The 27179-nt window shown below is 47.6% G+C and overlaps 1 protein-coding gene and 1 pseudogene across 6 annotated transcripts in view; one reads left to right on the forward strand and one right to left on the reverse strand.

Annotated features, from left to right (window-relative positions):
* Positions 1–727: 727 nt before the first annotated feature.
* The window catches only part of Nadk (NAD kinase), a 30614-nt gene continuing 4162 nt past the window's right edge, over positions 728–27179 (forward strand). Inside the window, exons 1-7 of one of the 6 annotated variants that reach the window (XM_039109091.2) lie at positions 728–863; positions 15424–15627; positions 17701–17784; positions 24347–24476; positions 25434–25542; positions 25659–25744; positions 26899–27034. In XM_039109091.2, the coding sequence (XP_038965019.1) occupies positions 793–863; positions 15424–15627; positions 17701–17784; positions 24347–24476; positions 25434–25542; positions 25659–25744; positions 26899–27034 (820 nt within the window). In that variant the 5' untranslated portion in view covers positions 728–792. Of the gene's footprint in view, positions 864–1040; positions 2419–15145; positions 15628–17700; positions 17785–24346; positions 24477–25433; positions 25543–25658; positions 25745–26898; positions 27035–27179 lie in introns of those variants that run through there. The other 5 variants (XM_039109089.2, XM_006239513.5, XM_039109090.2 and 2 more) reach the window with 5 other exon arrangements.
* Positions 19340–19931, reverse strand: Atp5pd-ps1 (ATP synthase peripheral stalk subunit d, pseudogene 1; annotated as a pseudogene).

A 27179-nucleotide genomic window follows, 5' to 3' on the forward strand; every position in this document is an offset into this window, starting at 1 on the left:
TCTGTGCCTGAGAGCTTACCTGACTGACATCCCCCCAACTCCCCACCCAAAATTGACTTTAGGCAGAGGCCGATCCCTCTACTTCTCATCTCATTCTTCCTTTCCCTTATCATTTAGCCTTTGAGGAGGAGGAAGTCCAGGTATTGGAGGCCCAAAGCAATAATATGTATAATTGCCTTGATCTCTTCCTGGTGCCTCACCCCCATGTGACATTTGATCTGCTGCCCTTTAAAGCCAGCCCTGATTAAACACTCTAGGAGTCTAAGTACTTACTCTCTTGCCATTCCAAGCCTTTGACTTGGGGGAGTGAGCACTTGGTTCCTGAGTCTTCAGAGTCTGGTGGTTCCCAGCAAGACATTGCACAATGTCAGCTTCCTCTGAAATGGAGAAGCCACCTGCACAGTCCAGGCCTTGACCCCATTACAGAAAAAGGGTTTCCCCAGCAACTACTGGACATCCGCTATTTTAGTTTAAGACTAGACAGGTTACTTGGTGTGTGACCTTGGACTGCAGACCATAGACTGGGTGCCTTTGCAGAAGGATATGACTACTCCCACTCTGGATATCTCTCCGTCCCTGGCCATATGCCTGCCATTTACCACTAGGTATCAATCAAAATTATTATTATATGATAGACAAAAGCACAGTTTCAGCCTTTGGTGGGTGTGACTGGGGTTCACTCTGGGGAAGAAGTTAGGTTTACAAAACTCATGAGGAAGTTACAAAATTTAAGAAATCCCCACAGTTTCCCACCATCCTCCCTACCCACAATTTTTCGTCCCCACTGCATCGATGTGTTCTTTTTGGAAGGACAGCACACAGGTCTCAGGAGTTCCCACCAGAGAACATCCTGACTGCAGCAGGTATGGAGGCTGTGTGCCTGGAAATTGGGCTTTACAGGAAGGGCAATGGCAGGGTGCCAAGTCTTGACAAATGTAGCATTGTGTGACCATCTGAAAACTACGGAGCCGGGAGCCAGGAGACTGCAAAACACCTACAGGTGCACTATGTATGCACACTGCTGGATGTCTAAGGTCTGATGCATAAACTGGGTGTCCACCAGTTCAGCATACTCCTGGATCAGTTACAAAGTGAGTTAATGGCCTCCCTCCTTCCTGCTCTTAAAGCTGTGGGGGTGAGGCACGCTGTTTACAGTCACTTCTCAATTATCAGAATTTTTTTTTCTTTTAGAGACAGAGTCTCTCACTACCGTACCCCCTGCTGACCTCGAATTCCTAGAAATCCTGGGCTCTCAGTGCTGGGATTAAAGTAGCGAACCAATGTATCAGCCAGTTGTCAGGTTTGTTACTTTCAGGCCTAAGTCCTAGAGGCTTTGCCAGTTCCAAAGGGTGTCAAGTTACTGCTGGTGGGCCTGAGACCCAAATGAGTGCAGATGCTCCAGGCATGGCTGGCACCTGAGTTCTGCTTCTGAAGGCTACCAGGTCCATGCGCTGGCCATTTAGAACAAGGTGGGAACAGGAATCTGTCGCGAGGCCCACCTTCCCACCAAGCTGGCCCGCGTTGACTACATGGTCCTGGAGACCTCGCCAGCAAAAAGCAAACAGCGTGATGTAGGACAGGAATAAAGATCGAACAGCGAGGCAAGGAGGCAAGAAGAGGGAAAGAATCTGGTGGTGTTTTTCTCTGCTGTAGCCGAGACAGTCATAGGAACTGGGCCAGAGCCTTTTGCCCCTCCTCGGCTAGGCTAGGCTTCCTTTTTTCCTTTTTTTATTTTTTTGCTCCCTCACCCTCTACCCCCTCTGCCTCCTCTGCCCCGCCTCCCACTTCCTCCCGGACAACCCCACCCTTTGTCCCCTCCTCCCCTCCCGCTTAGTCTCCTTAGTTCCGTCCCTCCAGCCCTGGGCTCCGCCCTTTTGCAACCTGTCCCTCCCCCACTGTCTGCCCTGTCCCTTTCTACCAACCTTGGCCCCATCCCTCCTGTGCTGTCTTCCGCCCCCTTGTTCCCATCCTATTCTGCTACGTCCTGTTTCAGCTCCTTTGCTGCGACCCTTCTGCTCTGCCTTTGCCCCTCCTCCTCCCCCTGTCCCGCCCACTTCCTCTCTGCCCCGCCTCCTTTCCTTGCCTCGCCCCTCCCTCGTTACGTCTCTCTCTCTCTCTCACAGCCTCTGATCCTTGGCCTACAAAGGGTTTGGCGAAATCCAAAGTTTGAGTGCCTGTCTTGTGTAGGTGCGGTGCGCCGCGCTACCCCCCCCCACGTGCTCTACTGCGCATGCGTGCGGGCTGCGCTTGCGCACTGACATCCGCGGCGCAGCTCTGCTTGGTGGTGCCGGCCTCTGGACCGAGCGGCCATGGGGTGGCGGGCGGCTGGGTCGCTGAGAGCCAGGTAGCAGTAGGGCAGCAGGGACCGCTGGCTCGGCCCAGCATGTAGACGTCCACGCGGGCGCGCGGCAGCCGACGGTGAGTGCGGGGCCTGGGGTCGCCCTCTGCCGGGCGTCACTTGCCGGGACCCGTGGAGACCGGGTCACCGCGCCGGCCCTGCCCACCTGCCCGAGGCCGGGTGCTGGTGGCACTGACGCGCCTCCCTGCGTCCGAATGTGGGTTGTGGCCAGGATGACGTGTGGTCTCGGGAACGAGCCCAGGGGACAGGTCTGAGGTTCAGGTCCGGGAATGGGTCTGGGGACGAGTCAGAGGTTCGGGTCCTGGGAGAAGCCAGGTAGGCCGCCGATCTGTTCCTGGCCAGTTCAGCGTGCAGCACCGCAGCCGACTCAGCTTCATTGGTCTTCCAATGGGGCCTTAGCAAGCAGGAGAGGCCTTGGCATGTGAAACTTCAGAAGCCAAAGCTAGTGCAAAGTAGTGAACCAAGCGTTGTGTAAAGCAGTCGGGGTGTGAAATTCTCCAAGATCCCATCGTAAACTTAGTATCCAGTACTTGCCAGAAACTTCCAAAGTCCTGAAGAGTCCATGGAGATGTTCCTAGAGGCAGCTGCCTCTCATGAAGTCACACTCACAGGCCGCTTGTCTTGGCCTCTGGCAGGTTTCTTAGTTGTGCGAATAGGGCGCGCCCAGCTCAGTTCCAGGGCCCGTCTTTCCTTGGCAAAGATCAGGCGTCTCTTCCTAGCTCTCCCAAGCAATAGGCTTTCTCTTGGCTGTGATTCTGAATAGCAAATTGTTTTTTCCTTTTTTGTTTGGGAACACGCTCTGTTTCAGTTCAAAACTTATTCGTTTGGCTTGGCTCTTGAGAAGAATGTTTTTCAAACTTATACTCATTTATTTTATGTATCACTGTCGGTTTCCACGGGCCCGACGCTGGCATCCTTGCCTTAGTTAATTAAAAACATCTGACCTTCCCTCTCAACATAGCTCTTCTGAGCCTTTAGTGGCCCGTCCTTTGGAGTTTAGTATATTTGTCCTCAGCAGACACTTCACTGTGACTTACACAACCCATCTTGGACTCTGGGCAGCGACAGGTGCCAATATACAGTCTGACCAAGTAGCTTCATTTTGGAGGTGGCATCTCGGGATGCTTCTGCTTTTTCTCCTTTGTAGATTTATTTATTAAAAACAATCACTGGGACTGCTGTTTTCTTCCTTTTTCCCTTTTCATCTTGTTTGAAGTGTTACAGATCCAGCCCAGATCGTGTCCCACTTAGCCGCAACCCATCTCACACCTCTCCCTTTGGGTAGACATGGATAACAGATAAAACAGCAGTACTTAAATGAACATTAGTTCTCTAGGCTTCACTTGGAGAATGGAGAGAAGCCAGTGGCTTTTCTTTTCCTTTTTTTTTTTTTTTTTTTTTTAAATGGGAATGGATACACACTCACTACTGCTCATGTGTCGAAGAACTTCCAAGAGTTGGTTTTCTCCTTCTACCGTGTGTTCCCTGGATTAAAGTCAAGACATTAGGCTTGGCAGTAAGTGCCTTTACCTGCTGAGCCATCTCTCTGGTCATTTGTTTTTAGACATAACCTCATGTATGCCAAGCTGATTTCTAATTCCCTGTGTAGCCAAGGGCGACTCTGAACTTCTTGTCCTGTGTGTATCTCTGCATGTTGGGATTTACAGGCATGAACCAACCATATCCAGTTGAGCTTTTTCTTGTTTTAATGTGGTGTTGGGATGAAGCCCAAGGCTTTGTCTATGTAAGCACTGTGACTTCTTCTGAGCCTTTTTTTTTTTTTTTTTTGCGGGTTGGAGGATGGAGTTCCAGTCAGGGTTTCTCTGGCCCAAAACTCACTCTGTAGACTAGGCTGCCCTTGAACTCAGGGATCCCTTGCCTCTGCCTCCTGAGTGCTGGGATTAAAGACTTACACCACCACTCTTTTAAAGATTTATTTTATTTTGAGTTTATGTGTACGCATGTGTGTCTGTGTGTGTGGTTATTATTGCACAGAGTATGGGTGCCTTGGAAGCAGGAAGAGGGTGTCAGATCCCTGGGTCCTAGGAAGGAAACTCAAGTTCTCTGGGAGCAACAAAAGCCTCTTAACTGTCGAGGCTTCTCTCCAGTCCCTTAGGTGGTAGAAATGGATTCACCTCCATTTTCTTTCTTTCTTTTTTTTAAAGACTTTTATTTATTTTATGTATGTGAGTACACTGTAGCTGTCTTCAGACACACCAGAAGAGGGCATCAGATCCCATTACAGATGGTTGCGAGCCACCATATGGTTACTGGGAATTAAACTCAGGACCTCTGGAAGAGCAGCCAGTGCTCTTAACCATTGAGCCATCTCTCCACCCCTGTCTGCTTTCTGGTGTAGCAGCAAGAGAGCCAGAGAGTTGTTCAAAATGCTCAACACTGTGAGGAGGTGCCTTGGGAGGACAAGAGGGTGGACCTCGGGCTGTGATCTCAGGCTCCACTTTCTAGGACTTATGAGATCTGCTTACAGTTACCATAGGACTCTGACCCTCCTGAAGGAGTGTCACTTTCAACCCCAAGAAGCCATTCTTATTCTTGTGATTGTTGCTTACCTTATCACTGTCCTATATTCTGATCCATGGAGGCTGCCCTCCATGGTGCAGTAGAAAATGTGGCAACACCCGACCACTTAGCCTCCTAGACCAGAATGGCTCCTTCAGGTCCGTGAAGCACTTCCACTACCAGATAGATGGGTTCTGCAATCCCATTCCTTAGAACTTTCCAGAAACAGCACACTCCCCCCCCCCCACCTGTCTGCTAGCTTGGATATCATTTATTTGTAGAAATGAAGTAGGTATTAGGTAATCACTAAACCAGGCCATTGTGGCTCACTGTGGTACCAGTAGGGTCGATATAGCAACACTGTCTCATAAAACAAGAACTTGAAACTTTTCCAACTTGGTATTAACTAATGAAGTTAACCATTTCCCTGTTACTCTCACTAATTTTCCTTCTTTTTCTTTCTTTTTTTTTCTCTCCTGCCCATTTCTTCCTTCATTCCTTCTATTTTTAAAGACTCAGACTTTAGTAGCACAGATTGCAGTCCTACCTCTGCATGCTGAGTCCTTGGGTCACAGGTGCGTACCAACGCGCCTGCCTGGCTTTACTTCTCATTTATGATTCTCCTGCGAAGCTCACGTGAAGTTGAACTTGTTTGTATTAAGTCTCTTGTGGGGCTCTGTGTGTGTGTCCCTGCCTGTTTTTGGTTCCTGTTGTACATGAGTTTATTGACCTATTTCAATATTGATGTCTTTCTGGCTACATTTATAAGTTCTTGATGCATACTCCATAATGCTTTTCCAGGCCAGCCAGGGCTACTCAACAACAACAAATTGCACCAGGTTTAGCTAAGTGCACCCACCCCCACCTGCTGCCTCAGCATATATAACCTTGTCTAGCCATAGTTTCCACTTCGCTTCTTTTAGAGACTTATTTTATGTATGTAAGGACACTGTTGCACTCTTCAGATACACCAGAAGAGAGCATCCCATCCCATTACAGATGATTGTGAGCCATCCCTCCAGCCCCTCCATATCCCTTTCTAGACCTTGTTTGCAAGAATGACCTAGAGAAAGGTTGGGGACAAAAGGCTACAGAATTTAAAAAAAAAAAAAAAGAGGAATGATTGTTAGTTCCAATAACTCGAATTCAATCCCAGGGAGCCTCAGGGTAAAGGAGGGAAAGGATTTAAGAGCTATCCTCTGACTGCCACATGGAGATTAAGGGGTGCAATCGAGTATGTGTGCACAAACCCATAAGTAAATGTGTCTGTTTATTTACTTATTTTTTTCCTCCCTAAATTTATTTTTTTGGGGGGCAGGGATGGTGTGTGTTTCAAATCAGGGTCTCTCTGTGTTTTCCTGCCTGTCCTAGAACTCAATTTGTAGTTCAGGCTGACCTCAGTTTAGAGAGCCACCTGCTTCTGCTTTCCCAAGTACTGGGATTAAAGGCTTGCACCATGATTTCCTGGTTTATTTTTCTTTTCTTTCTTTTTTTTTTTTTTTTTTTTGAGACACAGTATCTCTGTGTAGCTCTGGCTGTCCCGGAGCTCACTGTGCACACTAGGCCTGGCTTCTTTTTTTATTCATTTATTCTTTTGTTTTTGTTATTGTTTCTTTGTTTTTATTTTGAGGCAGGGTTTTTCTGTGTTGTTATTTCTGTTCTGAAATAGGGTTTTTTAGTGTGACCCTGGCTGTAAGTAATCCAGGTTGGCCTCAAACGCTCAGAGATCCATCTGCCTTCCAAGTGCCAGGATTAAAGACCACCACCTGGCTCTTTATATTTTGAAACAAAAGTTTCAGTATGTAACTTTGAATGGCCTGAAACTCACTATGTAGACTAGACTGTCCTTCCTCTCGGTTCCGTGATTAAAGTGCCAGGATTAAAGGCATTCCTCCACCCCTGACAACTATAATTTAAAAAAAAAAAAAAAAAAAAAAAAGGCTTGGGGCGTGGATAGATGAGTCATGGTTAATAGCACTTGTTGCTCTTGTAGGGGAAATGGGCTTGTCTCTGCACCTATGTGGCTGCTAACAGTTGTAAACTTTAATTCCAAAGCATCCAGCACCCTCTTCTGGTGCCTATAGGAACTGCATACACATAAAAATAATTTTTTTTTAAAGGTTTGCTTATTTTATTTATATAAGTACACTGTAACTGTCTTCAAACACACCAGAAGAGGGCATCGGATTTCATTATAGATGGTTGTGAGCCACCATGTGGTTGCTGAGAATTGAACTCCAGACCTCTGGCAGAGCAGTCAGTGCTCTAAACCGCTGAGCCATCTCTCAAGTCTTAATCTGTTTTTTTAAAAGCTCCAAGTGTGGATTGGTACCTGAAAGCCTAGGTGGTGGCCACTCTCTCTTGCCTTGAGAAACTAGAAGTTCAACTCTAGTGGGCACAAAATAAGGTGATGCTGTTAGCATTTTGTCTGTTCTGCCCACAGTTGCCTGGCAACAACCATGTTCTCTTGATGATCCTTCCTCTGCACTTTCATTCTGGCCTGGTCTGGAGTCTTAGTCTCCTCTCCTGTGAAATGGCACCATAATCCACCCACACAATGTGTTTGCATGGCAGGATGGTCTTGTATCCTGCCTTCTACATGTTCTTTCCATCTCTTTCTCCCGCAAACACAAAGCCCGCGCCTGGGAGACCCAACAGTTCATTTCTTCCAGTCACTTGGACAAAGGCCACGTATAGCATGTACCAGGGTCTGTCTAACCTAATGACCAGGACAAAGGACAAGGGCACACATGAGTCTAGCCACATTCTGCTTGTCACTGTGGGGTCCTTTCTGCCCTGACTTGAGAGAGGCCTGTGGCAGCTGTCATATGCATGATGTGCTGTCATTTTCTACCCTGTCAAATGCTGGTGTGGACACTTGCTCCTCATACACACAGTCTTTATGTGATAATTGGCATCTTGACAAACCAATCGCTCTGCCCCGCGATGACCTTACAAGGTAGGGTGAGGAGATTGGCATCGCACAGAACCCCCACAGGCCTTGTTTACTGATGTGTAGTGTACAAGGATGGGGTCAGATGTACACAGCCTGTCCGTGGAGGTCCAGAGGAGTTGGTTCTCTTCTGTAGTGTGGTTCTAAAGGATTGAACTCAGATCTCACACTTGAATGTCAGTGTCCAGGAATGGCCTGATCCCTTCGAGACTAAGACTTGGGCATCTGGCTGGGGATGGGGGAAGGATGAAGAACTATACAGTGAAGCCTTACCTCCAAAAAAATAATCCGTTAGTAGTTAGTATATGCATGTTAGCATATGCATGTTAGCATATGCATGTTAGCATATGCATGTTAGCATATGCATGTCTTCTCATTTTCTTAAAAGTGTCATACAAACAGCAAAAAACATGGCAGCATAGGCCCGTAGTCCTAGGTACTAGGGAGGCAGGGACAAGAGGACAGGAAGATCACGAGGCCAGAGACTGGATTACAGGGTGAGACCCTGTTTTTAGGAAAGATAAAAAGCAAGGCCTTGGAGGTAGATGCTTCAGTGCCAGTGCTCTAGAGGCCAGATCTCGGAGTCCAGTGGTGGCCAGGACTCCACAGAAAGCCAAAAAGGCAAAAATAAACACACATAATGGGTTGGGAGGATAGTTCAGTAGTAAAGTACTTATGTAGCAGGTTTGAAGTCTTAGGTTTATACCCCAACACCGCACACAGGAAAAGATTTTAAAGGCATCATGATCGTTTTTTCTAACATTTCTAAAGACAGTTGGCGCTTACAGGTCTGTAGTCTACTTTGGGTTAATATTTGTATGTGTAAGAGGAAATAGTTCAGTTTTCAGTCTTTTTGACTGACTGTCCATCTGTTACTACCTGAAGGTTCTTTATTGAATTACCTCAGCATCTTTGTCAAGACCCTTAGGCTAGGCTAGGGTGTACCTCTGAGGGATAGCTGTACACTCACACCACACACAGACACACAGACACACAGACACACACACACACACACACACACAGACACACACACACACACAGACACACACACACACACACACACATTCACAGTGGTTGATGTCTATCTCTGGACCATCTGCTCTGTTTGATACTGGAATTGAGCAGCAGCCTTGTGCTAGGTAAGCATACTACTTCTGGGCTACATCCTCAGCCTTTTTATACTTGGAAACAGTTTGGTTAAGTTGACAAGGCAAGCCTTGAACCTGTCATTGCCGTACCTCTGCCTCTCAAATAGCTAGGATTGCAGGCCAATGCCACCAGTCCCAGATATTTTGTTTCCTTGCTACATAGACCTAGGTGGCCTCAGATTTTCAGTGGCTGTCTCCTGCCTCTCTCTCAATCCTTATTCTGATTTATTGGATTTCAGTAGGTGGGACACAGAAATTGTCTTTTAAAAAAATAGATAAAGTTCTCTGGTTATTGTAAAAGGTAGCCAGGGTAAGAACCGCATCTATTCTCTCACCTTTGACCTTAGCATGGGCTCCATAGACTCGTCCAAGGTCACAGGTCCTAGCTGTCTGGGCTGCTGTAACAAAATAGCACAGACTGGGTTGTTTGAAGTAGGGGACTGAAGCCCAGCTCACTGTGGAGAACTCTTCCCAGCATTTCTGTGCTGCTCATGGTGGGCAGGTCTGAAAATGGAGGGAGATCTCTAATACTTCTTTAAAAGGCACTAATGAACCAGGGAGTGGGCAGAGGCCAGCCTAGTCTACAGAGCAAGTTCCAGGACAGCCAGGGCTACATGGAGAAACCTCGTGTGTCGGGAGTGGGGGTGGGGATGGCACTAATGAACATCAGGGCCCCACCCTGTGATTCATTTCCTCAGAAACCCTTCTCCAAATAATTACAGTGGTAGTTAAGGGGTCATGATAGCTTCAAGCATGTCACTGGGCCTGGTGGTTGCAGGTCTGTTATCCAAGCTACTTTAGAGGCTGAGGCAGGAAGATCACAAGTTCAAGATGCTATGTGGGTGACAGAGATTGTCTCAAAAAACTAAATCAATTGTGGTATGGGTATAGCTCAGTGTTGGAGAGGGTCCCTGCTGGTGCACACTCATCCCTCGTGAAGAGGTCAGAATAAAAACCTGGGCAGACCCCAGGGAGTGTAAGAACAGGCAGGTTATTCCCTGATGTTATTTAAGCCCAGTATAATTTGGAAAAGGTGTAATACAATCCCAGATGCAAAGGAAGTGTAAATGCATGGAAACTCAACTCAGGGTAATGCCATTTCTTCAAAGAACGCGGGTTTTAGAGATACACTACCTGCACTAGCTTAGGGGCCTGAGGGTCTGGCCTGGTCTCAGCCTTATAAATAGTGGAGGGGTCAGTTGGCCATTAGCGACTTCTGGTCCTGGTTGTAGGAGCTTGATATGTCCTGGCCCAATGGATAATGCAGATCACCAGCTGTTAATCACGTCCAATTCTCAGCTTTTCTGGATGGAAGAACAGGTTTTTCATCTTTCCCATTGGAAAGAGAGTCCTGTGTGCTTAACATTCCTAGTTTCTCTAGAGACCTGTGGGAGCAGGGACCTTTGTGCTGTGCCCCCAGCAGTAGAGGATTTGCTCGAATGGTGGGGTTCGGTCCCCATAACTGCTGGAGGTAGGGGGAGCATTTGGACCACAGCACGGTTTCATCTGGGATTTACACTAACTTCCTTCCTTTCTTTTCTCTCTTTCTTTCTCTCTCTCTTTCTCTCTTTCTTTCTCTCTCTCTTTCTTTCTTTCTTTCTTTCTTCCTTTCTTTCTTTCTTTCTTTCTTTTGGCAAGACAGTGTTTCTCTGTGTAGATCAGATCTCTAACTCAGAGATCCTCCCACCTCTGCCTTCCTGCTGCTGGATTAAAGGTGCAAGCCACCAGGCCCAGCTGCTTCTCTTCTTCGATGGAAAAATGTTAGTTTTTTGACACTGTGTGTTCTCTATTTGCTGTATAGTGATTTCCTTATTAAGAATGGATTATGTTGAGTGTTGCTTGTAGCATACTCTCCATCTAGGCCACTATTGGGGACATTTTTATATCATTGGTCCTCAGCAGGAAAGCATGATGGTGGTGGTTAAGTGTGTGTGTGTGTGTGTGTGTGTGTGTGTGTGTGTGTGTGTGTGTGTGTGTGTGTGTGTTATGGGGGTGGGGCTTTCAATAGTCAGTTCTCTCTTTCCCTGCTGTAGATGCCAGAGACTGAACTTAAGATTGTCAGCCTTGGTGATGGCCACCTCACCTGCTGAACTAGTCTCACTAGCCTACACACCCCCTCCTTTTTATTTTTATTTTTTATGGGCATTGGTGTTTTGCATGTATGTGTGTCTGTGTGAGGGTGTCAGCTCCCCTGGAACTGGAGTTACAGACAGCCTTATTGGTGCTGGGAATGGAACTCTGGTTCTCGGGAAGAGCAGTCAGTGCTGACTGATCTCGCCAGCCCTTGATTTGTATTTTTGTTGTTTTGTTTTGTCTTGCCCCATTATAGGCTTCCTGAAGTCTGGGGTTGTCACTGGCCACAGCAAAGCACTGGGCCTGAAATTATGACTCTCTTTCCTTCTGCCACAATTCTTTTTTTTTTTTTTCTTTCTTTTTTTCGGAGCTGGGGACCGAACCCAGGGCCTTGCGCTTGCTAGGCAAGTGCTCTACCACTGAGCTAAATCCCCAACCCCTCTGCCACAATTCTTTCTGGAGGTTTCATTTTTATAGTCGCCCATGTAAAGCAGACTGACTTTGAATTTATTATTCCCCTTATTCTGCTATTCTGCCTTAGCTCACTAGGCTAGGATTTCAGCTACGCCAAGCTCCCTGAAGGCTCCTTCCTTACAATTCCCTTGGGCTAGAGAAATGCCTCAGTAGTTAAGAGCAAAAGCTGCTCTTTTAGAGGACCAGAATTTGGTTCCCAGCACCCACACCTGGCTACAATCACCTGTAACTGACTACAGCTCTAAGGAATCCAAATCCTTCTGGGTTTTTTTTTTTTTTTTTTTTTTTTGGTTCTTTTTTTTTCGGAGCTGGGGACCGAACCCAGGGCCTTGGGCTTCCTAGGTAAGCACTCTACCACTGAGCTAAATCCCCAGCCCTATCCTTCTGGTTTTTACTGGCAGCTGCACATGCATGCCCATGTGCACTTCACTGGCCCACTTTTAAACTTAAAAAAAAAAAAACAAAAAATAAAAACCAGTCCAGGCAGCATAGCACAAACCTTTATTCTCAGGGTGCAGGTGGATCTCTCTGTGATTTCAAGGCCAGCCTGGTGTGTGTGTGTGTGTGTGTGTGTGTGTGTGTGTGTGTGTGTGTGTGTGTGTGTGTTTTAGAGTTAGTTCCAGGACAGCCAGGACTGTTACACAGAAAAACCCTATTTGGGGGTGAGTGGGGAGGGTGTGGGCAGGAATCACCTTACACTTGTGATCCTAGCCCTTGGACCCAGAAGCAGCAGGGTCAGTGAAGGTGAGAGGACAGCCTGAGCTGCAAAGTTGAATGAAAATGAGGAAATGACCTCTCCAAGGTGCAGTTGAGAAGGATTTTATTGTAGAAATAAGGGAGAGAACAGCCAGAGGCGTCTGGAAGGGTCCAGACTGAACATGGCCAGCAGACCTGAAGGCCAGGAGGTGAGTGAAAGATGAAAGGAGGGAGGGAGGGAGGGAGGGAGGGAGGGAGGGAGGGAGGGAGAGAGAGAGAGAGAGAGAGAGAGAGAGAGAGAGAGAGAGAGAACGAGAACGAACAAGAGCAAGCGTGCGCGAGCCAGCCAGCCAAGAGGGCAAGTAGCCAAAATGTCTCTTATGCAGAAATCAGAGGCTGAGAGAAGGGAAGAGAACCCTGGGCTGGAGAGTTTAGGATGAGGGCAGAGGGTGAGAAGTATGGATAGGTGGCTCACAACCATCTGTAACTCCAGTTCCAGAGGATCCAGTGCCCTGTGTCTGACTTCTGTTAGTGTTAGCCACACACGTGGTGTACATACGTGTAGTGCGGACAAACACACCTAAAATAAGGTAACTCTTAAAGACATTTTTAAAAGTCACCTTGAGGGGGCTGGAGAGATGGCTCAGCGGTTAAGAGCACCCGACTGCTCTTCCAGAGGTTATGAGTTCAATTTCCAGCAACCACATGGTGGCTCACAACCATCTGTAAAGAGATCCGATGCCCTCTTCTGGTGTATCTGAAGACAGCTACAGTGTGTACTTATATATAATAAATAAATAAAATCTTTAAAAAAAAAAAAAGTCACCTTGATAAGGTTCTCAGTGCAGCACAGCATGGGGTAAACACCTGTAGTCCCAGTACCCAGGAAAATCATCCTTATCTACATAGTAATGTGTGAGGTCAGCTGGGACTACATGAGACCTACCTCAAAAACAGCCTCACACCCCCCCCCCCCCAAGAAGTTGTCAGTGTGTCCTAGTTAGCATTCACTTGACACAGCCTAGTCTCAAAGGACTCATCAGGTTGCTCTATGGATATAGGAAAGATTGTCTGTATTCCCGGGTGTTATCTATTTTTTTTTAAGATTTTATTTATTTTATGTAAGTGAGTACCGTGTCACTCTCTTCAGACACACCAGAAGAGGGAATCAGATCCCATTACAGATGGTTGTGAGCCACCATGTGGTTGCTGGGAATTGAACTCAGGACCTCTGGAAGAGCAGTCAGTGCTCTTAACCGCTGAGCCATCTCTCCAGCCCCCTGGGTGTTATCTAAAGAAGCTAGCTGAGCACTAGAGAAGGCCAGTGAGCAGCTTTCCTCCAGGGTTTTTACAGGTTCCTGCCATGATGTTCCTCAGGGACAGACTGTGACCTGGCTGTGTAAGCCAAGTCAGTCTGTACCTCTCCAGTGGCTTTTGGTCAGTGTTATATCACAGCAGGGACAGGAAAGAAACCAGGGCACAGTTCTGTCAGTCCCTTAACTGAAACTAGTTTATTAGAGTTTCTCTCTAGACTGCCTTTTGTGTTTCTTCTTTTTCCTGGTTATTTTTTTGATTTGTTTTGTTTCTGAGACAGATAAAATGTAGCCCTGTCTGAACTGGAATTCCCAGGGCTCTGTGTGTCTCTGCTCGTCTTGTTTGTTGGTTGGTTTATGTTTGTTTTTTATGGAGACACGGTATCTATTCTGTAACTTTGGCTGTCCTGGAATTCTCTCTGTAGATCAGGCTGACCTCAAACTCAGAGATTTGCCTGCCCCTGCCTCCTGGGTTCATGAGCGTTCTCAACCTGCCTAGCCTTCTTTCTTCCTTTGTGTAAGAGACAGGAGTCTAACTGTAGCCTGGCTGGCCTGGAGCTGACAGATCTGATTGTCACTGTCTCCCAAGAGCTGGGAGTAAAGGCTTGTGCTGCCTCCCCTGACTACTGCTGCTCTCATTGTATTGTTTCCCAGCTTTGTTAGTTCTTCTATTCATCCTTAGGAAATCCAGCTCAGTTCTAGGAACTAAATAAACTTTGTGTTTACCTGGTTTTACTGCCTGGATGTTTCCCATGGCTTCCCATGCTGACCATGGGCTTTGGTCTCAAGCTGCCTGGGAGAATTGGCTTCCCACCCCCCCCCCACCCCCATTCCTTTGTCTTTCCCGGATCTTATTGAGCCATGGTCAGAACTGCGAATCTTCATTTGGGACCTGAAGTTCTTGGGAGTTATTATAGCTTAGTTCTGATAACTTCCATCTACTGGACTGAGCTCATTGGCTTTGTGGTGCATAACCTGCGTTCTTCCACTGTTAGAGATTGAAAAGTGTGTTACCGTACCGTTGTCCACGCCACAACTTTACGTTTGATCTTACTCGTTTGCTATAAATACTGCTCAGGGGCTCTGTGTCCAGCCTTCCAAGGACTCTCTTATCTGGTTTGTGGTGGAAACACTAGCATTCTGCATTGGCTTTTTTTTTCCTTACATCTTAAGATGGTTCAGAGTGAGGTGTGAGATTGTATCTTGGGCATAGCTAGAATGTGCTGAGCCCTGGATTCAGTCTCTAAAACGGGGGTGGGGGGTGGAGGGTGGTGGATGACAGCAGGAAGGATTGTGAGTTCTTAATTTTTAAAAAAGATTTTATTTATTTTATATATGTGAGTATACTGTAGCTGTCTTCAGACACACCAGAAGGCATCAGATCTCATTACAGATGGTTGTGAACCACCATGTGGTTGCTGGGAAATGAACTCAGGACCTCTGGAAAAGGAGTCCATGCTCTAACTGCTCAGCCATCTCTCCAGCCTGTTCTTAACTATGTTAAAGGTGAAAATAGCCTATTTTCGAAAACTCTGGAAGATGGAAACCTGGCAGTTTTTTTCCTGTTGCATGCAACTTTTCTTAGGGAGTCTGTTTTCTTTTTACCCAGATACAGATAGCAGTGACAAATGATCTCAACCAAGTACAGGAGTGAATTTATTGCTACTTACAGGAAGGTGTACCACCACAGTCTAACTGGCAGAGTTCACTGTTTATATACCTTCAGGGAGGGGAGTGGCCTCAGGAATCTTCCCCTCCTTCCACTGGGCAAGTCAGGAAGAACTTGTTGTGAGAGGCAGATATCACACCCAACCCTTCCTGGGACAGCACTGAATGTCTGTTATTGCTGCTCATATATGTAACTTGCTTTATTTTATCAAATTAAAGCACCAGTGTTTTTTTCATATCAACTATGGAAATGGAACAAGAAAAGATGAACCTGAGTAAGGAGCTGAATCCTGACTCAGCCTCCTACAACTGTTCAGCATGCCATGGGGATGAGACCTGGAGCTACAATCACCCCATCCGGGGCCGGGCCAAGTCTCGGAGCCTGTCAGCCTCACCTGCCCTGGGCAGCACCAAGGAGTTCAGGTAGGACCAGGAGTGTTCTCTTTTCCTCTCATGCTAAGAGGGACATGTTACGATTCTTACAGAGGACACAGCTTATATCAGTGTAGATCATCATTGCTTAGTGTGAGTTTCACCCACAGGGTGGGGCTTGGCACTGCCCATGTGGTGCTGACCTTAGCAGAGGGATCAAGCACTGTCCACGAGACTTGTGGTGGACACTTGTTACCAACTGTCATGTACGAAGTACAGGCCACACCATGTTTTCCTTTCTGCCTCAGCACAGAACCACCCAGCAGAGCCATGCTGCATTGGGGGTGAGCAGATAGGAAGAACGGTTGAGTAAAGTAAATGCTGGTGGAGCAAAGCACTGTTGTGGCCTAGAGGCCTCTGCTCCTCACACGAGGACAGAGTCTCATGTGCACGCTGTAGGGCACTGTCTTCTCTGCTACTTCATAAAGCCTCAAGGGAAGCTCACCTGATAAGCATGGGGCTCCACTGACATCAGGAGGTGCTCTCATTCCTGGGAACAATAACCATTCTAAGTCTTGACAGAAGCTTGCCAGAGACTGACACCGACTCCAGAACAAGGGTCACACCTATGAAATGTGACAGTGGGCAGTCTTTTCCATGAGATAGAGTGATCTCACAGAGCTCCCACTTAGCAGTAGAGGGACAGGGGCTGCTGCAGTTGTATGTAGAAAGGTCTCTCTGTGAGAGGTGGCTCCAGTAGAACCAGTACCTTTGCCCTGTGTACACAGATGATCACAGTGTGGCCTCTGTTGCCTATGTCTTCACCACTATGTTTGTGCCCTGCCAACTTAGGACATAATTGCCTGAGTTTCTGGTTTCTGTGGGGACGTTGGACTTGTGAGAGTGGCCATGGGTCAGAGCAGATTCTGAGGCTGGTGGCTGATATCCTAGAGCAGTGAGTGCAAGCAAGTTTGCCCATGCAACTATCCTTCAAGGAGGATGGAGGGTGCTGGTGCCGGTGCTGACTCTTGTTTTCTGCAAGCCCCGCGTTTCCTGCCTAGTTCCCTTAAGTTCCTACACAAGTCGGTATTTGTGATGTTCTGTATAACCATTTAAAGGCTTATGTAATTAACCCAGGCTTAGTGAGTGATTCACACTTGCAATCTTAGTACTTAAAAGGCTGAGACAGGAGGATCACAAGCGGAAGGCCAGGCTGGGCCATATTGGGAGGCCTGTTATAAAAAAGAAAAAAAGAAAAGCTTTATGTAAAACTCTAGCACTTCTTTAGTTGAGAAAGGCCTGCAACACCCAGACTTCTCTCTTGTCAGCTGGCCAGGCTGGCCAGGCTCCATGACCCTGGACACTGCCTGCTCGCCCAGAGGCAGGGCAGACTTTCATCTGCATCATCGGGATTGGAGGACTGGATGTGGAGACAGGCAGCGAAGGGGCAAGCAAGTTCGAAGACTCTACTAACTCAGTGTTGTTCTCTTGGGCTAAGAGGAGTGAGTGTCCCGAGATGAACAACCACAGTACTGTCTTGGTCCTAATTCTCCAGAGGTGTAGGAAGCCTGGCCGCTGCTGTCTCTGGTCAGGGCAGGCGGCAGGGAGCCTTAGTTTGGATGTCAACTGGCTGGGTCACTTTTCAGGAGGGAAGACTGGGTTGCTCGATTGGTATCTGTGTTATAGACATACGTGCTCCAGAGCAAATATTTCTGCTAGAATGTTCATCTAGATTATTTAGGGTGGTGCCAGGTCCCGACTCCCGATTATAGCCTACAGACCTGCTGAGAGGTGCTGCCTTGGGTCCTGGGCTCATGCCAGGCTCATGCCAGACCAGTGTTTTCCTGGCTCTTACTAGACTTGTGCCTTCTCTGATTTGGGATCAGTGTCCACGGGAGCCTGTCCAGGTCAGCTTTCATGCCTCATTACTGCCACCGGGAACCTGGGCAGTAGTGAGCTCCAGCACAGCATCCTAGACCAGGGCAGGATCTTCTGGGCCTTCCCTGTGAATGCCAGTGATGATGAAGCTACTGTCATTTAGGTTTCGTGGAGTCTGACGGGGCCATGTCTGTTTTGATTCCTGTCTCCATCTACTTTGACACCAATCCCCACTGTGCTCCACAGGAGAACCCGCTCTCTCCATGGGCCGTGCCCAGTGACAACGTTTGGACCAAAAGCCTGCGTGCTGCAGAACCCCCAGACCATCATGTGAGTGTACCAGAATTGGGGGGAGGGGTGTTACTTGGAAGTATTATGGGGTTGCAAAGTTCTGAGTTGTTTAAAACAAAAGCCAAGCAGGTATCTTTCAGAAACCGTCTGTGTTCATTGGCTCCTAAGTAGAGACATTCAGTTGGTGGTTTCTCCCATGGCTTCCAGAGGCAGAGGGCAAATTTCTGTTTTGGTATATACCTATACTATGGCACTCAGTTTGAGGCAGGATGATCTCCAATCTGAACCAGCTTGAGCTGTTAGTAGATGACAGCCTAGAGTCAGACTCCGTCTGAAAAACAAAAACATAATCCAGGGAGAAAGAAAAGCAATGGTGAGCTGAGGGCTGTGGCCACATGGGCACTGGTTCCTTGACTGTTCCTATCTACACAGGTTAAATAGGGTCAGTCTGAGTTACCTAGTGCTCTGTTTTTTTCCTTCTTATAAAGATGTATGTATGTATGTATGTATGTATGTATGTATGTATGTATACATACATAGGAGCATTCTGCACATGTATGCTTGCATGACAAAAGAGGAAAAGAGGGCATCAGATCCCACTGTAGATGGTTGTGAGCCACCGTGTGGTTGCTAGGAACTGAACTCAGGACCTCTGGACGAGTAACCAGTGCTCTTAACCACTGAGCCATCACTCCAGTTCCAATTTTCTATTTCTCTTTTTTTTTTTTTTTTTTAAGATTTATTCATTTATTATATATAAGTACACTGTAGCTGTCTTCAGATACACCAGAAGAGGGCATCGGATCTCTTTACAGATGGTTGTGAGCCACCATGTGGTTGCTGGGAATTGAACTCAGGACCTCTGGAAGAGTAGTCGGGTGTTCTTAACCGCTGAGCCATCTCTCCAGCCCCCCAATTTTCTATTTCTAATGATGAGAATTACATTCTTTTTTTTTTTTTTAATTTATTTCATGTATGTGGGTACACTGTCGCTGACTTCAGAAGAGGGCATTGGATCCCATTACAGATGGCTGTGAGCCACCACGTGGTTGCTGGGATTTGAACTCAGGACCTCTGGAAGAGCAGTCAGTGCTCTTAACCGCTGAGCCATCTCTCCAGCCCCCGAGAATTACATTCTAACAGTAGTACCAGGTGTAGCAGTATGAATTTACTGTTTTTTAACCTGATTTTAGTTGCTTGAAAGGTGCTTCTCTTTTTCATGTGTATTTGTGAACAGTGGGTTTGCCGTGCTAGGAATGGGACCGGGACGTGCCTGTGACAGGCACGCACTCCACCGCTGGTTACATTCCATCCCGTGTGCTCCTCACAGCCCTGTCACTGTCACTGGCCAGGACAATGCCTTGGAATACAAGCTTCCTGAGACCTTACTGGGTTACACCTGATCAATATCTCTGTCAACCCAAGTTCTGGTTAGCATTGGATATTTCCAAAAGAATAAATGTTTGCCTTGTGTTCTCTACAGTATCTAGCTGTGTTTTGTCATGGGAACAACAAAAAAAAAATCTTTCAGGTGTGTTGATACTAGCAGTTCAGAATGGTAGCTAGACGCTAGAGGCTCACATCTTTTTTTTTTAAGACTATGTAAATGTTTTATTTCAAGTCAGCCAGGGCTCCCTCCTGGGCTGCTTCACAGGTTCTCGATGGGCTGGTGGGGCCAGTATGGGTACTTCTTCTTGTCCAGCTTGGTTTCAGGGAAGACCTCATTCAAGTCATCAGTGGTCATCTGGTCAAAGGGAATCATGCTCTTTATTTTCTCCAGCTGCTTCTCTTACTCCTGGATCCTAGCCTGAGATCCAGACACGAACTGGGCACAGTTCTTCACATCCTCCTTCTCCTCGGCGTCCACTAGGGCTGTGTATTTATCCTCAGGCACAGGGATCTTCAGAGCGTTATACTTCTTTTCAAAATCATCCACCAAGCCAGCCTTGTCCACATTGGCCCTGTAGTAAGCCCAGTCAATCTCTGGTGGTTTCTCAGACAGACTAGCCAACCTGGTGTGGAAGGTCTCATTCCAGGACTTCAGAGCGTTTCCAATTGCCTTCTGGTTTTGGGGCATGATCTCCACAAAAGATACCCAATCGATGGATTTTAGAGCAAGTTTGCGCCCAGCCATCTTGGATACTTCACCGACCCCCAGCGGAGCGCTGTCTCGCTGTCTCCAGCAGCTGAGGCTCACATCTTTAATCACAGCCCTCAGGGTTTAGGAGGCAGAAGTAGACAGATCCCTTGAGTTCCAGGTCAGTCTGGGATACAGACTACAGACCATGGGTACATATGCAGAGAAACCCTTTCTAGAAAAGAAAAGAAAGGAAAAGAAAAGAAAAGAAAGGAAAAGGAAAGAAAAGAGAAGAGAGAAAAGAGAAAATAGAAAAGCAACAAAACAATTATAATGTCAGGGCCAGCAATATCTCAGTGAGTAAGGGCACTCACTGCCAAGCCTGACAGCCTGAGTGGAAAACGCACGTGGTCGAAGGAAAGAACAGTCATACTTCCACAGTCGTGTTGTGACAGACATGTGCACACTAAATCAGTAAGTAGCTAAGTAAGGAAATGCACAGGAGCACCTCATTTCTTCACCTTTGGTTTTTGTTTTTGTTTGGCTTTCTCTGCCCCTGTCTAGAGACTGTTGTTATCTGTGCATCCAGGGTCTGGATTACAGACCTGACCAAGGCTATGTGTGACCTCTAAGTAGTGGGTCTCCTACTTCCTTATGCTGCTACCTCTTTAATATACTTCCTCATGTTGTGCGAACATCCAACCATAAAATTATTTCATTGTTACTTCATAACTAATTTTCCTAGTGTCATGAATTACAGTGTAAATATCTGATAGACAGGATATCTGATATGCAAGCCCCAAAATGGTGGCTGAAACCCCTTGCTCTAAGCTTCCTCTTTGAGAGGACAGCATCATTGCTTTTCTGCCACCTCCAGGCCATCCAAGGAACTGGTCTTAAACTTCAAACTTGGCTGTGGGTTGGTATAAATCCCAGTAATGATGCTGTTCCTACGCCCTTGGGGCTGTAATGCTAGTGTCAGTGCTTCTGAAGGAAATGCTCTGTGCCTGTGAGCTCACAGAGCAGGGTTAGTTATGAGTTAGTGCTGCTGCTAGATGTGTGTCATTGGAAGCAAGTGTTCGTGACACGGTGTGTACGCTCTTTTTTTTTTTTTTTTTTCGGAGCTGAGGACCGAACCCAGGGCCTAGGCAAGCGCTCTACCACTGAGCTAAATCCCCAACCCCGGTGTGTACGCTCTTATCCATATGTCCAGCAACTATAATTGCAGCAACACCAAGCAGTCTCCCAATGAGTCTCCACTGTGTCACTGTCTGTCCCACATGTGGCCCACACTAGCTCCCCACCACCTAGAACTCTAGGCACTCCACTACATCCTGCCCCTTCCTGCACAGCTTAGCACTTGCCACTTACCTAATGCCTCTCCAGCATCCAGTTTTTTCTTGTTTATAGTACATATATATATAATGTATAATACATATATATTATAAACAAGCAAAAACTTCCTGTGGAGGCCAGAAGAAGGTTTTTGGACTTCCTGGAACTAGAATTATAGGCAATTGTAATACCAGATATGCATGTTGGAACCTAAACATGGGCCTTCTTTTTTTTTCAGAGCTGGGGACCCAACCCAGGGCCTTGCTAGGCAAGCGCTCTACCGCTGAGCTAAATCCCCAACCCCATGGGTCCTCTTCAAGAGCAGTGTGCACCCCCTCCTTTTTTTTTTTTTTTTTTTTTTTTTTTAGTTATAAGTCATGGTTTCTTTATGTAACCTGGCTCTCCTAGAACTTGATTTGTTAGTTAGATCCATCTGACCTCAAAGAGATTCAGCTTCTGCCTTCCAGGTGCTAGAGGAGTATGCACTCCTAACTCCCAGGTGCTAGAGGAGTATGCACTCCTAACTCCCAGGTGCTAGAGGAGTATGCACTCCTAACTCCCAGGTGCTAGAGGAGTATGCACTCCTAACTCCCAGGTGCTAGAGGAGTATGCACTCCTAACTCCCAGGTGCTAGAGGAGTATGCACTCCTAACTCCCAGGTGCTAGAGGAGTATGCACTCCTAACTCCCAGGTGCTAGAGGAGTATGCACTCCTAACTCCCAGGTGCTGGAGGAGTATGCACTCCTAACTCCCAGGTGCTGGAGGAGTATGCACTCCTAACTCCCAGGTGCTGGAGGAGTATGCACTCCTAACTCCCAGGTGCTGGAGGAGTATGCACTCCTAACTCCCAGGTGCTGGAGGAGTATGCACTCCTAACTCCCAGGTGCTGGAGGAGTATGCACTCCTAACTCCCAGGTGCTGGAGGAGCATGTAATCCTAACTGCTGAGCTCTCTCTCCAGCCCCTCAAAGCCAGTTTTACATAGATACCAATTATCTAGGCCAGGACTCAAAGTGGCCTGCAAGCTACTCTTTGAGTCAGAAAGCCCAAGTGAGGGGCTTTAGAACTGTGGGTTAGGGTCCAGGACAGGCGTCTTTCTCTGCTCTGCCTGGGACCATTTGCTCTGGGCTCTGAGGTAGAGTTCTGTCACCTGTCTGTATACCTCTATGTCAGTGTAGGGACATAGCACCGCCTGTGTCATCAAAGCGAGGGCTTTATCCATTCACCAAGTGTTCCCAAGATAGCACAGAGGACTTGGGAGGAATTCCGTTCCCTTATTAGAGACTTTACTTTGAGGCTGTAATTTCCTCATGGGGATATGTGAGGATGTCAGTCTCTGTTGTATGGCACAGTGGTAATGCATCCTTGACTGGCATGGCAGATCACTCATCTGGTTCTGACAGGCCATGAGCTTGTCAGCTCCACATAGCACCTGAATCTCAGCCTGCCTGGAATGGTCACCGTTCCCCTTTAGATGACACAACAGGAAGGTGAGCTGGTTTGTGGCCACAGGGAGGGCTTGACCTGCATATAAAATGCTGGTGACACATGCTGAGCCCTACTGAGCTTTGGGGCTGAAAGAGTCATGGGCTGGGCCTGAGCCATAACCCACACATGGGCAGGATAGGCTGCTGGGTACAGGGTGTGGGCTTGGAGCTCTGGTGGGGCAGAGGTCTGTGATCCACCCACATTCTCTGGAACCCAGAGCCTGGCAAGTTCAGGGAGTGATCTCCTTTCACCTGCAGCCCTTTCACCTGCAGGTGGCCTGAGGCCGCCTCTTGTGGGCGGGCCTGCCTTTTCCATGCACCCAGTTCTCTTTCCTGGGCCTGGACACTGCCCTGCCAGGGGCCTGCTAGGCTAGGGGCCTGGCCCTGCCTTAAGAACAGGGAGTTGAGACTGGCCCTCTTTCCTCTTAAGAGTTAACCTTGTGTTTTTCATTTTTAAACCAGATGATGAGGCAAAAGGGCCATGTAGTCAGAAGGGAGTCTCTGTTTTTGTTTATTTGATTTTCATAGTTTAGAGAACACTGCTATAGGACCTTGACAAGTCTTTTACATCTTGCTTTCAGTTTTGAGGATACAAAAACTAAACTCAGTGTAATACATAGCTAGGAGCATGGTGGCCAGGCAGGGCTGTGTGTGTCTGCTAGAGAGGGAACACCGCAATGCTGGGGATATGCCTGCTATCTCCTAGAAGGTGGAGAGCGAGCGCCTCAGGAGTCGTGAGCACTACAGGCAGGTGGTGAGGTTCAGAGAGGCAGCTATGAGCGGCCTCTCCCCTCCCAGAAATGCCAGGAACAGGTGAGTGCTTTGATCACTCGTGACCTCTACTTTTAATAGTGTCATAATTTTGAAGGTTGGTTATGGGTTCTCACAGACTGTTAGAACACATTGTATAATTGGGGAGATTGTGTTGGACAGGAAAAAAGGTTCTTCAGAAATGAAGATTTACTGGGCTAGGCATGGTACCAGGTCACATCTTTCATCCCAGCACTCAGGAGGCAAAGGCAGGCAAATCTCTATGAATTTGAGACTAGCCTGGTCTATATAATGAATTCTAAGCCAGTCAAGGCCACATAATGAGAACCTCTCGAAAAAAATTAATAATTATTATTAATCTTAATACTTATGTTGATTTTTAATTAATAAGTAAGGCTCAGCTAAGTTTATACAGTGGCAGAGAGAAGCCATACACCCTCCAGGTACATCAAAGGAAACACATGTTTTGAAGGGTTCTGGGACTGGAAATAGTCCACAGTAGACCCCAGGACAGAGTCCTCAAACCAACTGTTGTAGGTTCTGTGAAGAACAGATGCCCTCTGTGGGCTGACGGAGCCTGGGCTTCCCTCTGTTGCCATCTTTGTTCCCACCATAACACACATGATCTGACCTGTTGAAGGTTGCCAAGCAGGGTGCCCAAGGGGATGTGGCCAAAGCCATGTGGACAGTGGCTGGGCAGGGTGGGTCTTCAGGGTCTACTAGTAGCTAAGGACAGATGCTCTGGAACCCTGGTGTTCCCAGTAAGTGGCTGCAGACTGGCTGGCAGCCATCCCTGGTGGGAACCATTGCTGATTCTATGCATACAGTTGGCAATGCATTTTTACTTGTTTCTGGTTTTTGGCTCTTTTTATTTTTCCATATTCCTCAAGGAAAAGACAACTGCTGGTATGAGCTCTCTTCTCTCCCCAAAGGCACATCCAGGACCCTGCAAGCCAACGGTTGACATGGAACAAGTCTCCAAAGAGTGTGCTTGTTATCAAAAAGATCCGAGATGCCAGCTTACTGCAGCCCTTCAAGGAGCTCTGCATATACCTCATGGAGGTAAGGCAAGCAGGATAGGGTCTACTAGGCTCTAGGGTTGATGCATCCTGTTCTGGCACTGGGAAGAGACATGGCCAGGGTGGCAGAACCCAGGACTTGACAGGCCTTTTACTTAGCTGTCGGAAGCATTCTAAAAAGTACTTGCCAGCCTGTAGTGCTAGCCTGTAGTGCTAGCCTGTAGTGCCAGCCTGGAGTGCCAGCCTGGAGTGCTAGCCTGGAGTGCTAGGGGCTGGGAAACCCTGGTGGAGGAGCTGCATCTGGCAAGAGCCCTATACTGTGTCACGTGTTCACAAAGAACTTGCCCTCCTGACCTCAGACCCTCCAACACACTACTTTCTGAGTCCTGTTGCAGCACTAAACCCTCACCGTGATCCTTTTGATGTTGCCAATAACACATCTCCCCTGTCTGGGTAAGTTTTAAGAAAGAGAGGGTTATTTTAGCCTGTGATTCTGAAGATGCAAGGTCCAGGTGCCAAAACTGATGACAGCCATCTTCCCTGCAGAGCCCCCAGGCACAGGACAGCCTTTGTTCTTAAATATGTGTGCAGATACCTTCAGGCCTTTCCTTCTCCCCATAAAACCACAAGAGTGCAGTGGTGTGGCTCTACCCTGATGGCTTAACTCCTAATCACCCCCCAGAGGTGCCACCTCTGGACATTGAAGACTAAAGTGGCACCTCAAAATCATGTTGCACTTCAGTAGATGACTTTGGGAACTCCCTCAAAACCAAGAGCCACTGGGGTTAGAAAGCACCTGTTTTGGAAGAGGTCTCTATGACACCCTGAGCCGCAGAGTTCCTGACTGTACTGTGAGGGGCTGAGCAGCATGGGAATGACTTGCTAGCCAAGAAAACATCTTTCCACCTGGTCCCAAAGTGGGAAAGCCAGCATGACCTGGACTGCACTGGTGAGGGCCTCATGGGCAATGCAGGGGTTCCCATGCATTCTTTGCTTCCAGGAAAACAACATGATCGTGTATGTGGAAAAGAAAGTTCTGGAAGACCCTGCTATAGTGGGTGATGAAAACTTTGGACCAGTGAAGAAGAAGTTCTGCACTTTCCGTGAAGGTGTGCTGACTTGAGCCCTCTCAGCTGGCAGAAGCCATTAGGATTCTGCCCTGTTGGTATCTGCACACTTGGGCACTAAGGGTTTGTGCGACAACAGTTCTGTGTTTGTCTTGTAGATTATGATGACATTTCCAACCAGATAGACTTCATCATATGCCTTGGAGGAGATGGTACCTTGCTCTATGCCTCCTCACTTTTCCAGGTAAGGCTATGCTTGGGGGTGTTAAGGTAGTTTTGAGTCCAGTGTGAGGAGCTGCTTTCAGTGTAAGTACCCTGCTTCCTCCTCATGCAGCTTCACACCAGAAACCACAAACAAGGTCCTTAGTGTTCTTACTCAAAGGCAGCATCTTCACAGAGATCACCCGGGACCATCGGAAACACACACACCTCATACTTTATACTTTACCTTCGATTCGTAACAACAGCAAAATTACAGTTATGAAGTAGCAACGAAAATAATGTTAAGGTTGGGGGTCAGCACAGCATGAGGAGCTGTAGAAAAGGGTCACAGCGTTAGGAAGGCTGAGAGCCACGGACTCTAAGGACATGGGAATTCTTTTTAGTCCAATTTTTAGCAATAGGGCAGGTTTGCAAATAATGCAAGTAGCTGGTCTTCTGGGTGAGTAGAGGTGAGTGGGTGTGCCCTTGTGTCAGGGTGAGGAGGGAGAGAGTGTGGGGAGACTCTTTCCTGGAGAGTGACCGCATGGCTGCAAACCTGGCACTGCAGAGGTAGGCTAGAAATAAAACCCCAGGCAGATAAGGGCAGCAAGGGGACCTCTGGCCTCCCCCTCAGCAAGGTAGGACCTAACCTACGGTATGCTACAAGAGTGGTATGGCCTACAGGGAGTGGGATGGAAGCGGACAGGGCCCTTGGTGAGATGCCAGTGCTGAGCCCATCTAACCATGTGGATCTGGGCATGGAGTGGGGTTGGGCTCCTGGCAAGATGTCACCTCTGCTCCGCTGCACAAGTTTCTGTCTAATTACTACAGGCAACTTGCACTTTGAACCTTAGTTTTATGCTCAGCCCCACTTGTATTTAGATGGGGCCGAAACCATCTCCAACTTTCCTCTTCCATCCCCCAGGTCTCTGTCAAGTCTGTCTACCTTCTAGCCTTATGGGCATGGTCACCACAGTCTTAGCCTTGTATCTGGTACTGGCCAGATCTTTGCTGTGTGACCAGTGAACTGGTCAGATCCTGTTGCTTTTGTTTCTTTTTGGCCCTTCCCACCCATTTCTCATTGCTTTGGGAGATGCCCTGCCTTGCCCCACTCTTGGCTCTTCTGCCTCTTGCTTGGCTCACGCCCACCCATCCCCAAGATGTGCAACTATTGACAGTTTGGTGGTTCCTGGGTAGCCCGGCGATGCCACCTGGTCTCCTCACCCACAGGGCAGTGTGCCTCCTGTTATGGCCTTTCACCTTGGATCCCTGGGCTTTCTGACCCCATTCAACTTTGAGAACTTCCAATCCCAAGTGAATCAGGTGATAGAGGGTAAGTTGGAGCGTCCTGGATCTCCCAAAACAGTTCAGAGTTTCACTCCTACTTGATTAGATTTTTGTTATTGCTGTGGGGTTTAGTTTGTTTTTCAATTTTATATGTATGGGTATTTTGCCCATAAGTATGTCTATGCACCGTG

This window comes from Rattus norvegicus, chromosome 5 (assembly GCF_036323735.1).
Source record: "Rattus norvegicus strain BN/NHsdMcwi chromosome 5, GRCr8, whole genome shotgun sequence".
NCBI lineage: Eukaryota > Metazoa > Chordata > Mammalia > Rodentia > Muridae > Rattus > Rattus norvegicus.